Source organism: Pelobates fuscus, chromosome 1 (genome assembly GCF_036172605.1).
Source record: "Pelobates fuscus isolate aPelFus1 chromosome 1, aPelFus1.pri, whole genome shotgun sequence".
NCBI lineage: Eukaryota > Metazoa > Chordata > Amphibia > Anura > Pelobatidae > Pelobates > Pelobates fuscus.
This window is the reverse complement of record NC_086317.1, coordinates 406,230,735-406,244,453: the sequence shown is the minus strand read 5'-3', so window position 1 is coordinate 406,244,453 and position 13,719 is coordinate 406,230,735. Positions and strand designations below refer to the sequence as shown.

The window sequence follows — 13,719 nt, the reverse complement described above, 5'->3', positions numbered from 1 at the left end:
GGAGCAGTGATGATTAATTTTCTCATCACAAACTAGCACTTAACCCCTTAAGGACACATGATGTGTGTGACATGTCATGATTCCCTTTTATTCCAGACGTTTGGTCCTTAAGGGGTTAAACATCATGTGCAATTCTGTCCTAAATATTAGCCATTCACTGTTATGTAGAGCCCTATTGATGCTAAATGTGTAAAAACCTGCATATAAGAGGAGAGTCTCTTAGGATTATTATTTCAACTTGGCCTCCAGTTTTATGAGTTAACAAAATGTGTGCTGAAACGTTATATAACTTGTCAGCTAACACAAAAATAAAATGCACTTAAAATGTGATTGATAAAGGTTCAATATGTTGGCCCTGTTCATTTTCTTAATGGTACAATATGTTCTGTTTTGGGTGCATCATCAGATTGCCATCTGCACACAAAGTTATAAAGTTTAAAATTAATAGACTTCGGGGGGATAGTTTTCCTGTGGGACTCATAGATCTTTAGTAGTTAGTAAATCTGAATTTGTTGTTTAGATTCTTCAAATTCTAAAAACATTTTTTTTTAAATTGCCTATGTAAGTGCATTTAAATGATGTCCTATATGACCTAAAACGAAACTTTAAAGGAATAATTCAAGCACTATGGCCTTTTTATCGATTTGAAGTGGTCATGGTGCCTGAAGTCTGTATGTGCAGAATTTCGCAATGAAACACTGCACATACAGACTTTTACCACCTCTACTACCAGAGCTGTACACCACCCCCAGCAGCATCATTGGGGTTTCATCAGGCAGGTTAATGTCCGTTCTTGGCTGAGAGTGGTCAGCTGACGCTCAGCAATTAATGGCGATGGCTGCTCTCCTGGCTTCTGGGCTCTGCAGAATCTGGAAGCACATCGTTGGGGAGCCAGGTAAGAGGGCCAACCATTATTAAAATGTTTGCTCCATTACTAGTGAACCAGTCCAGGGTGTTTCTGGCATCATGACCACTACAGCGGTAGATTATGATGATTGGAGTAACTCTTTAAAGAGTTAATTTTTTGACGTCCACTTGAGTCACTACATTATTCAGTGTTTTATTTTGGAATAGGTACATTCCTCTTAGTTGCATTGGTCTACTCTCTTGACAGTCATCTAATGTCCCCAAAGACCATCACAGCAGACACATCTATTTTAACATAGGTTCTCATGTGCCCTGATGTGGTTTGATATTTTTACTGCCTATTACCTTTATCTATAGACATGGAAGCAGCAAATGCATAATTTATGATGGTAAATTATATATTTTATAGTTTATTAGATGCTTACCATTACTCCAGTGAAGACAGTGCTTCTATAAAGCCAGGTCCATGAGTGTGACAGTAATGTAGCAACCACCCCTGCTACCACCTAGGTCCCAATTTGCTCTGTTTAGGAACACTACCTCGTGGATGGCACACCACCCAGATGGTGCCTTCACACATTTCTGATGTTTTTTTGGTGTTATGAGTAGAGTTTATTGAAGATTCTGTCCCCTAAAGGTTTGAGATACAAATATTCTTACCCCCTTCCTTACATAGGATGCTGGTGGACATCAGATTGGATTCCTGATGGGAAGCTGTGGTGTGAAGCTTGCCCTTACCACCGAGGTTTGCTTGAAGGGCCTTCCAAAAACACAGAATGGGGAAATAGTGCAATTCAAAGGTGGGACCTTTTACTTTACTTTCTCATTTATCTAAATTATGATTATACTTTTGTTCATGATATACAAAACTGGAAGTTCATATTCTAAATGTAGAAATCCACATAGTTGTATTTAGCTTTATCCTAGAATAAAGTACCTCGATCTTGGCTCCCTGTCGGTGGGACCTTTTACTTTACTTTCTCATTTATCTAAATTATGATTATACTTTTGTTCATGATATACAAAACTGGAAGTTCATATTCTAAATGTAGAAATCCATGTAAAGTGCCTCGATCTTGGCTCCCTGTCGGTCATTGTTCTAAACATTAATATATAGGAGTAGACCAGACAATCAAACAGTACATTAATGCTGAATTCAACTAGAGATACAACTCCCCTAGTGGTCAAGGCTCATGCATGCTATTGATGCATTGCTTACTTACACATGTCATGGTTAATTACTGTGGATAGATAGCTTCGATGGTGTATAACAATACCCTGTCTTACTATTAATTTAATAAGCTTTCCAAATGATTCAATACATCTTAGAAAAGCATCCTATAGACATTAATGTTTACTTCTGTAGATAAATCATTTTGAGACGTTTGTTTTTACAGTATTGAATCATTTGGACAGCTTGTATTGCTTGTATTGTCTGTATGAAATCAAGGCTTTTTTTAGTATATTTTGTTGTGCAGTATGTTCTGTTTAAAGGACCACTCTAGTGCCAGGAAAGCATACTCGTTTTCCTGGCACTAGAGTGCCCTGAGGGTGCCCCCACCCTCAGGGACCCCCTCCCGCCCGGCTCTGGAAAGGGGAAAGGGGTTAAATCTTACCTTTTTCCAGCGCTGGGCGGAGAGCTCTCCTCCTCCGATCCGCCTCTTCTCCTCCCCGTCGGCTGAATGCGCACGCGCGGCAAGCGCTGCGCGCGCATTCAGCCGGTCACATAGGAAAGCATTCAGAATGCTTTCCTATGGACGCTGGCGTGCTCTCACTGTGAAAATCACAGTGAGAAGCACGCAAGCGCCTCTAGCGGCTGTCAGTGAGACAGCCACTAGAGGACATAGGGGGAAGGCTTAACCCATTCATAAACATAGCAGTTTCTCTGAAACTGCTATGTTTATGAAAAAATGGGTTAACCCTAGAAGGACCTGGCACCCAGACCACTTCATTAAGCTGAAGTGGTCTGGGTGCCTAGAGTGGTCCTTTAATCATTGTTATAAACTCTGTTCTTTGCACCTAGCAATCAGCATAGAGAGAGAGAGAGGAGATAAATAATCATTGTTCTGTTTCTCCTGCTCCACTGTTATACCCCCTGTATTTCCCCTTGCACGATGTGAGCTGGATTGTGTAAAAGAAAATGGAGCATCACATGAAAAAGGATTCAATGTGATTTCCATAGAAATTACAAGTTCTCGTTCTGTTAAACAATGCAATTAAACATTGGTAGTTTGTACATGCCAAGAAGGTCGTAGAATCCCAAGCTATCTAACACATAGCAAGTTCCTACAGTACAGAGGCACTAGAAATCTGCTGTTGTATAGAAGAGGTTGCATTGTTTTTTATTTTCACATCAAAATCCAGAATATTACAGATATTATTTCTTGATTTTGTTTGACAATCTGTTTATATCCATGAACGTAACTCTACACAGCAAAAATAAAAATATAAAAAATTGAAAATATTTTGCTTGGCATATAATGTACTGCATATTTGCATTGCAATTTACATATTGACATGGAAAATACATTTGTGTAACTTGTTGTTTGTACAAATAGACATCGCATTCCTCCATTGTGAGATTACGGTACATAATGTTCTCTTACTTGATATTTTCATAAAATTAGTGCTGTATATTTTGTGCATATATGCCCATATATATGTTTTAAATCTTCTTTAAGTAGTGGCAAAATAAAATATGCTATATAGGGAAGTATTTTGTGCTTCTTTTTAAAGAGTGTTTTTTTATTATTATTATTTTATCTCTGGTTGTGATAAGTGTTGATAAAGTCCGTAATAGTCACATTCACAATAATGAGATATTTGTTGAGTTATTTTTTGTTATGCAGGTCAACAGCAAAACAGCCATAAAAAATAATAATAATAAAGTAAAAACCTCTAGCCACGACCCTTGCATGTCATTTAAATTGGGTTTAGGGGGGGACAAGCCACCTTAATGGTGGGTTTAACACTCTAGGGTCAGAAATACATGTTTGTGTTCCTGACCATATAGTGTTCCTTTAAGTCCCTTTACAACATGAGTTGCATTCTCCTGAAGATAATGTGTTCCCTTTCTTTAGGATGGCCAAAACTCAAGTGGGTTGTGACAGATTCCAGATACCTTTCAAAGTCACCAAAGGATTGGCAGCCACACATCACCGCAGCTGGTATCGAACCTGCATACATTGAGGTACGTTGTACTTATTATCACAAAAATGGAAGTGAGTGTACAAACCCAAAAAATGACTCTCAAACAACTTATGGCATAAGCACTTTTAGCGTTATATTTACACAAATATAAATATATTTGTTACAAAATATATAAATTACAAAATGTATAATTTTATTGAGGACACGTCTTAAAGACACAGCGCACCTTAATTGTTTTTAATATTGTATATAAATAAAGACTACATATATTTTCTCTACTGGAATGCTTGCACATATTAATCCTAAATATTTTCTGAATGCCACATTGCCGATGTCCAGCCTTGGTACCAGTGACGTTTAGAGTTGGGTAAATGGGCATGCATCTACTTCCATCTATTGCAACAGACATTTTGCTGAAGTCAGCAGCAAACATAAGGATCAATCTATACATTTTAAGCCAGTTGAATTAGCACAGTGTATTGATTATATTTTGAAACGTGCCTTAAGCAAATCTTATTATAGACTCCTTTCTTGGTGAATGTCGGACCAATTTTAAGGTTCCACGTGTCTTGCTTTAGCGAAGACACAATTTTATTGAAGTCTTTAAATGTCCAAGGCTAGTAAGTGACAAATGTCATAACAATAACCATTTGATATTTTTTTTTCTAGTCATTAGCCAGACCCCTAAATAATATGAAAGCAAATATTGATATAAAAGTCTATGGATTGCTATTTTGTTGTCCCTGCATTTCCTTATTTTCCTGCATTTAAGACGTTCATTTATTTTCTAGCACATTGTGCTGTATCCATGTAGTCATTTAACAGAACCAAATCAAGATTTTGTAGCACCACTGGGAAATTACTTTAAAAGCAGCTTCCTGTCTCAGAAACAAAGAAAGCATGATTTAAATAGGCAGATTTAAGAGTATTTTTTATTCATTATTGATTTGCTGCAGATAAAAATAACAGAAGCTGACAAAATGACATTGCATTTTCTTGCTGTTCTTGAGAAACTGTTTTAACGTCCTGCTATTTTGTTTCTCTTGTATAGTATAAAACAAGCAAAGAAGGAAGCGTGATGGGTGTCACCATTTCTCGGATAGCCATGCTTTCTCATTGCCAAGCCCTCTCGCAGGCATGTAACTATACGGAGGGTGAGTATGTTCAACATCATGAATTAGTTGGACTGCCGATACAGGGTCACAGTATCCACTGGTTACATTGCGGTTACATTGCTTGTGAAAATTAAAGGGCTACTCTAAGGACCATAACTACTACATCCACCCCTAGAGATCATAGCCTGTCATTGCTTTCTACGATTAGACAGCATTGAATAGATACTGCATAATTCTATCTCTGTGGCAGAGGGACTCTTTTTTGAGCGCTGGGAGATCAGTGTTTTTGTTATGCAAGTACTCCTGAATAACCGAATCTTCATGCCCATTATTTAGATTTTCTCTTAAAATAAATAGTCTTTCACACCATTTGTCCAAGCACTAGAGGACGTATGGGAACTTAGGCCATTTGTTATTAGAAGACATTTGTTTTGTGTTTTTGTTTTGAGTTTTGATGCTGTGCGGCTCTATTGGGAAATTATTTTAAGGCAGCTTATTGCAAAAATCATGTTGGCAAGTAATCATGTTTTCTTGGCAGGTATAGGAGCAAGTTAATTGAACATTGATTTGTTACAGTAGAAAAGGGTTACAGACGCTGTTTGAATCTTTTTTTTTTTTTTTTTTTTAAATGTAACATTTTCGTATCCTTGAAACAAATGTGCAGTTTTTTGTTTTGTTTTTTTGTAATTTTTATATTGCAACATAAAATATGAATTTATAGACATTTCTTTTTATACGAGAAATGTTTGTGATATGTTTCTTTTTATTATTCGTTATTAGAAAGTGGCAAAATAGATCAGGAGCCATAGAATTTTAGCCTTGCAAACCAAGCAAGCTGAAATGCATAACAACTCATTATTTTAAACATGCTCCCAAATGTCCAACAATGAAAAATGAAAAACAAAAATAAAAGGTGGTTGGCGACTTACAGTGAAAATTAGAATGAATAACCTCTGGTTGTAGTAAACATAACCTAATGACTCCATTAAATTGGATAACCCTTCCATTGCGACCACACCAGTTTGACACAGTGCTGGACTATGTCCATGAGCTCGTCCATGAGCATATTGTCTGAAACTTTTAACTTAAAGAGTTATTCCAACCACTTCAGTGATTTAAAGTGGTCATGGTGGTACGAGTCTGAATGTGCAGTGTTTTAGCTTGATTCACTGCACATAGTGAGTTTTTGTTACTTGTGTGCTGGGGGCTAGTTGCACCCCAACACATGTAACATTGGCCGGCCAGAACTCTGTTCTTGGCTGCCTAATGTCAATTCTGTGAATAAATTACATCTGTTGTCAGCGCACTGCCAACAGAAGGTACAATCTTACCCCTCCCTCCATGTGGGCGCTCCCTCCCATCTCCCTTTTGTCACTTAAATAGGTTTCAATTAAAATAATCCTCCCCTTCTTCCTCCCCCCTGCCCTTGCTCTCTCAAAGGGCACGAGTGGGCTCTGAACTGGTGAAACTGGCAAATCACAGGCTTTTAACTAAATATTAGGAAGCATCCCAACCTCCAATTTCAGCTAGGATCCTTAACTCTGCCACTCTAAAGCCAGGTCTTTAATATATTCCCACAATAAGGCAAGAAGAGGGCACATTCTGGTAAAAGTACTAGAAGTTGAGCAGTTGCTAAAGAAAATAACAATATGTTCCTGTTGATTGTTCTCCTTTTAGAATGTTCCCCATAAGTGAGCAAAAACCCTTTCAGAAAAGCACATTTATACAAGTCACACTCTAGAATCTATAGTTATTAGATGTTTGTGAATGGATTAGACTGCTCTAATCTGGCATGAAGATATTATATAACTTGTCCGCAATAATCATCTGACCAATTGAATGAGATGACTAATGGAGTCAGAGTGGAAATGTCTTTATTTGTTAGAATAATCACTTGTGTCTTGCTTAGAAATCGGATAGTGATTGTAATAATTGAAATGTTTCCTTCATTTCTTAGGAGAAACCATTGTGAATGTCCTAGATTTTAAGAGGGATGCTGGCCTATGGCATGGCATGCTAACGGTAAGCTGAAATCACAGTTTGTATAGGGCAAGCTATTATGTAAATACTGCAGGATGAAGCCTTCAAGTCCAATTGAAGCAGGGTTTAGGAATACTAACTGGATAATGGTGAAGCTAGCTCTCTCTCACTGCCACATGTTGAATGCATTCTATAGGCCATGCATTAAAACATTTCTCATAAATGTCTCCAATATCTAATCACCCTCCACTCCTTTCCAAAGAAACCAGGAACGGAGACCTAATGAGGGTTATGGAGTTCCGCGTTAGTGCTTCTCTGAAACAAATGAATATTACTGTTCTTTCTTTTTCTTTTAGAATGTAGTAAACAAAATGCACACAGTCAGCGTTCCATACTCTGTGATGAAAGCTTGCCCACTGTCGTGGGTGCAAAGGGTTCATGTAAATAAAGGTAAGAGACCATGTTGTGTGCGGCAGTGAAGATTTGCATTTTGTGCCGTATGTTTGTCATGGTTGCATTAAAAGGACAATCCAAGAACCATAACCGTTGCAGCTTATATTGGGATTTTGAGTCTATCCTGAGGTATTTGAGCCCCATCTCCTTTCCGAATTACATTACATGAGTTTGACTATCTTCCCTGTTAAGGTGTACCTTACGTATTACTTACAACTTGTACTTAAAATAAAGAGTTTTACATTTCAACTTTACATTATGCTCTCAGAAATGCTAGCAAATGTATAGGTTTTTATATAATGCTCTTAAAATGTTTTGTCTCCTCTCCACCTGTCAATCATATCATCTTCATTAAACCGCTAGCGGCTCACAGAGTTTAATACAATGAGTGAGTGGGTAAAGCAGCTCTTTGCTCCACTGCTACTCTCTCAGCAGGCACTTTTCTCTGTTGGGGGGACTATGGGACTCACTGGCAACAATGTATCCCAAACAGGGCCGTTCTTTAATAAGTATTAAAAAGTTACCCCTCTGTTTAATTTCTGTCCCTGTGGCATTATGAATGGGATTTTAGCTTTAAAAAATAACATTCTCCCTGTAGCTATGTACTCAGACAATCAAGAGCGGAAGTGCCCACAAGGTAGATCCCCAGAAGTTTTAGAGCTACAACTCCCTTGAGTCTTGGCATGCCTTTAGTATGACAAAGCATCATAGAAGCTGTTGTTTTAAATTATCTGGGAATCTACCTTTTTGGTACCCCTGATCTGAAGCCTGGATGTAGGCTTAAACAGTATTTCCATTTTCACAAATGTTTGAAATTGGCTTCTAATTTTAAGTTTAAATATGTATTATTGCACTATATAAATCATTTCTAAACCACGGATAATGTACATATGTGTTTTGATTTGTATTTTTGTTTTTTGTTTAATATCTGTTTTACTAGTGAGCAAGCATTTATAGGTGTTGCACACTAAACAATGTTTCCTTTAGACACCGCTATCAGGTATAAAGGTTTTGAGACATTGATATAAATATCACAAGTGTATATCCTGCAGTCACAAAAAGCAGTGGCATTTAAATAGGAACAACTCTATATCATATCATGTTGGGAAGTAAAGTAATATGACTTAGCATATTGATGGAAGTTATTAGCTTAGAATTACAGACAGACAAAGCATTTGTCATCTGTGATGGATTACATTATTATCTGCAGGTAAAAAACATTGCCAATTCAGAGTAAATCTGGTTTGGTTTATCATTGAACATTTCTTTTTAAATCAATCAATGTCAAAACACATGGGTGTATAAATATAGTAATGCTAATGTCATGGAATTTTTTTTTTTTTCCAATGGCTCTTTCTTTGATAACAAAACTGCCTAAGAAAAAGCCGTTGCCTTGAAAAGGACAGTCAACAGATAGCGTCATGAATACATCTTTGTCTCTTCCTCTCTGGCAGCCAGAGTTGCTGTAGTGAAATGTCGGGACCTGCACTGGGCAATGATCGCACACAGGGAACAAAAGGATATCAGTTTGGCCTCACTGCGAATGCTTATTGTAACAGATGGTGCTAATCCATGTAAGTTTTGCAGGGGGGGGGTTGTACTCTTTTATACTTTGTGAAAGATGAAAAATGATAGACACAATGTAAGAGTGAAGTTGCAAGCTAAAAGTTTGAAGGAAAATATAAAGGAACTGTAGAAGCTGCATGACCACAAATGGTTTGTGTCGCTCAACTGTTTCTGCGTGACACACGCATCATTTTTTGCTTGCCTTGTACTCTGACAAACAATGATGGGAGCTGTAGACTGTGATATGCTGCCGTTTGTCATTAAAAAGTAACATTCAAAAATAGCAAATGTTATTTTTTTTATAACCATGGTATGTGTTTTTCATGTTGTGCAGTCGTAGCGATGTTTGAATCGTAACAGAGTGATTAGTTAATTCCCTGTCATTCACCTAAGAACAGTTAATAGGAAATCTTTACAACGGTACCACTTTATAAATTGAGAGTGTCACAGCATGTCTGTGTGATTAGTGGGCAACCTTCCATTTTGTTCCTTAAGGTTATGATCATGTTTGTCATCCTAACAGCTGTTCTGTCTGTATGCTACACAATCCCAGGGAATACTCTCATGGAATTTTCTGCTGATTTAGTGGTATAGGGGCTTACAGGTCCTGATGCTAAATAAAAATGACATTCAATTTGGTATAGTCTTTATGAAACCATTTTTTTTATAATGTGAGGTTAAGTACAGACTGACATATGCATGTAAGGGCGTATTTCTAGCAGTAGTATAGTATTAACCACATCTAGGTAGAATATGTTGTGGAACCATAACTTTGTCTCTGTCTTCCATTGGAAAAATAGCTGTCAGACTAAGACCCAAAAACCACTAATCCCCCTCTCCTCTACCAAACAGTGTCTTGTTGCTTCGTTGGTCTTTATTGGGTGAATGATGCCAACATTAGCAATGTTAAGGGGCAGTATGACACATAAGCACTATGCAAATATGAGGGAAATTTCAGGTAAAGATACAATTTAATCTGCTGTAGAGTACCTGCCACAGTGTATACATTAAATTGTATGTGTTCACTCAAGCTGGCCTTGTTATCCTCACATTTTGTAGATGTTGGGTGTAGTACCTTTTTTCATTTTTAGAGTTAGATTCTCTTCTTCGTAGTCTTTCCCACTTAACTTCCATGTAGTAGGTCAAGGTTTGAGCAGTTATCCATGTTCCACTTTTACAGAGATATTTCTTTTTGATTGCCAAATTGTTTGACTGTTTCAGTTTTAGCTACACTTTACATCTTAAAAATTGATCTATGCCGTTTAGTAAACTTGTTTGCTTTGTACAGGGTCTGTATCATCATGTGATGCTTTCTTGAATTTGTTTCAAAATTACGGGCTTAAACCTGAAGCAATCTGTCCTTGTGCCACATCTCCTGAAGCAATGACTGTAGCGATTCGAAGGTAATATATTCTCTAGATAAGGGTTTTCACGCCTTTAGCAATACAATGTCCTGTTTTCGCTATCTACTACCAACTAGTGCAAGAGACTGGCTGCACTTAAAACTATTTCCTTACAGAATTATTGTTCAGGCCACGTATTATGGTTATTATGATTATTACAAGTTAGTGATTTTTTTTTTTTTTTTAAGTATATTTTTTATTGCCATTTTGGATATTTTATATTGGCATTTGGGAAAACATTAATGTTCTGCTATTTTTCTGTAAATCCTGTTATTTACATTTTGTTCATTTGAAGGCCTGGCGTACCTGGAGCCCCTCTTCCTGGTAGAGCCATCCTCTCTATGAACGGGTTAAGCTATGGTGTGATCAGGGTGAATACGGAAGACAAGAACTCCGCTCTCACTGTGCAAGATGTGGGACATGTCATGCCAGGAGGTAGGTACCATGGATGTATTGCAATATTATTTAAGTGTGCACAAATACATAGGTTTATTCATGAACATTCGCATAGGTAGCCACCATAATTATTTTATGTGTGATTAGCATCTTCCCACTTCAGCTTGCTGGTGTGCTTTATTTCAAGAAAAATCTGGAATTATTTTGAAGGTACTAATTTTACTCTGCAGAAAGTGGCAGGCAATGCTTTTTGTAGGAGAAGCATTTTACTGGCCAGGAGATCATGAGTACTGGTGATGTCCTGGTGGTGGAGCAGATCTGCTGTGAGAAACCTTTTTGCTGCTGGATTAACGAGAAATTATCTCTCACCTAAAATGTATAACACATGTGCATCCCTAGCAATTTACTAATGGGTTTTAATTACAATTGTTTAGGTGTAATGTGCATAGTAAAACCTGAAGGCTCACCTCAGCTCTGTAAAACTGATGAGATAGGGGAAATATGTGTGACCTGTAAAGGAGGCGGCATCATGTACTATGGGCTGACTGGCGTCACAAAGAATACTTTTGAGGTAACTACGTTCTGAAAACCCAACGTGTAAATTGTTTATGTACGCATAATGGAGTGCTTCATTTTAAATAAGTGTAAAGTCTGTGTGTCTTTAAGAGCTCAGCAAGGAGTTGCCAAGCTAGCCATGATTGAAAACGCCTCTATCTTAGCTGTATAGGAGATTTTCCCAACTCTGTTAAATTGTTCAATCTGATTGTTAGATCCCCTAATCTCACTGTCTGGTGAATAAACCAATACATGTGTTGGTGCAACATTAGTTAAAAATTAAGATGGATGTCAATGGTGCTGAAGCCCCTTATTTTAATGATGGTTACGCAGTCTATAACGTTTTTTTCTGGAAAACCAATTACCCCCTTCATCTCATTCGTCCTAATATTCCATCTTCATTTAATGAGACTAATCCCGGAGTTATATTTTCCCCTCTCAGAGATTCTATCGTATTACCCATGTCAGAGAATCATGAAGCCCTTATTAATCTGAAGATATCTTGAGGGGGAATGTATTTGCTACATTCCAGGATATTGTGTGGATTACAGGATACATGTCTTAATAATAATACAAAAAAAAAAAATCTCAGTGACTGATTGTAGTTTGAAATACATATGTTTATGGAGCATTTACAATAAAGGCTTTATATCTTATGTGCACTTACTTTATGTAAAGGTTTACATGTAATTTCTGTCTACCTCTAATCCATTAATTTGCTGTTAGGTTTTACCGGTGAATGCCTCGGGATCTTCTATTGGGGACACTCCTTTCATTCGGACTGGTTTATTGGGGTTCGTGGGGCCTGTAAGTACTGTATTATTTTATGGATACTTGTTTTTGTTCTTAAGATTACTATTTTTTTTATTAATGTTCCGTATTAAAACAGATAAACATGTTTAAAATGAGAAGTACATTAATAAATGTTCATATTTTGGATATACCTGTTATAATTAACGTTGCATAAGTATTTTATGTAAACATATTGCCAAAAATTAGGCAGAGATAATTTTATATGCTATGGGACAGTTCAACTTACTTACACACACATGTCACCAAATTATCATAATAACTGTAAAACATAGTCTTTTTTTTTTTAATTTTAGAATAAAGGTAGTTGCTTAAAAAAATAAAAAAATGGATGTACTGTAAATGTGTAGTATTTAACATTTAAGGAAAACCTTAATTCCAGATGTATTTGTTTTCAACAAAGAAAATAAAAATAAAATAGTAGCAATCTAGCTTGTAATAATGTGAAGAATAAAAATACATAAAAAAAAATGCATAAAGATTTAAGGTTCAACCTGTATGAATTAAATAAAATGTGCAGAGATTCTGCTAAGCATTTACAGTATTGTGATACTGAACATGAAGAAGTTCTTGAGCTCTCTGTTGCTAACTTAATTTTTTATTTAAAAGCCAATCTTGCAATTATGTTAAATCAATCTCTGTCGCATCTACAGTTTTAATTAAATAACCCTCAAGTTAAAATGCACCAAGTGCCTTCTTGGATGAACGCACTTGGCAAATTCACTTTCACCTTTACAGAATTTGGGCTAATGACTTCAGCTATTCAGCAGGATGGTCAATGTATTTTTAATTGATTTTGAATGTTCTTTTGTGCCAGTGGACCTCAGCATACTAAACTCTCAAATTAAGTCTTGCTGAATTGTTTTAAAGATACGCTTTAAGCACCATAACTCTGTAGCCTATTGTAGTTGGTTATGGATCATGGTTTCGTAGAGCCTTTGGGTGCTGTCCCTATATTTGTTGTTGAACTTTTTTTAGACCGTTTGACAAAAAAAGACTCTCCAAGCATCCAAACCACCATCATCTCTTCTTTATCTATTCAAATGGACAGCATTGATATCCTATGAGTCCTGGAGGTGGCATCAAGATGCCTGCAAGCACTGTTCCTGTAATTTAGCTACCTCAATATATTATTTATTTTATTTATTTATAAAATATTTTACCAGGAAGTATACATTGAGATTTTCTCGTTTTCAAGTATGTCCTGGGTCCACAAAACATTGCATTGTTACATTAGGATACAATAAAATACAAAAACAATATTAATACACAATAAATACAAAATGTAACATAGAACAGGTAGGAAATATATAATCAACCATGACAGGCTTGGAAGATGCCATCCAGCCGCTGAAAAATGTTTAGGATGGTGCTGTGTGGAGTTTGGTGTTCATCCGCCATTTTGGAGTGTCGCAGTAGCTTGG

At 36.8% G+C, this 13,719-nt stretch overlaps 1 protein-coding gene across 2 annotated transcripts in view; it reads left to right on the top strand.

Annotated features, from left to right (window-relative positions):
* DIP2B (disco interacting protein 2 homolog B) overlaps positions 1–13,719 on the top strand; it is a 188,940-nt gene that overhangs the window by 144,881 nt on the left and 30,340 nt on the right. For both annotated transcript variants that reach the window (XM_063428160.1, XM_063428156.1), the window contains exons 11-20: positions 1,544–1,667; positions 3,948–4,057; positions 5,069–5,171; positions 7,090–7,154; positions 7,469–7,562; positions 9,020–9,139; positions 10,420–10,534; positions 10,830–10,969; positions 11,365–11,501; positions 12,212–12,292. In XM_063428160.1, the coding sequence (XP_063284230.1) occupies positions 1,544–1,667; positions 3,948–4,057; positions 5,069–5,171; positions 7,090–7,154; positions 7,469–7,562; positions 9,020–9,139; positions 10,420–10,534; positions 10,830–10,969; positions 11,365–11,501; positions 12,212–12,292 (1,089 nt within the window). The remainder of the gene's footprint in view (positions 1–1,543; positions 1,668–3,947; positions 4,058–5,068; positions 5,172–7,089; positions 7,155–7,468; positions 7,563–9,019; positions 9,140–10,419; positions 10,535–10,829; positions 10,970–11,364; positions 11,502–12,211; positions 12,293–13,719) is intronic.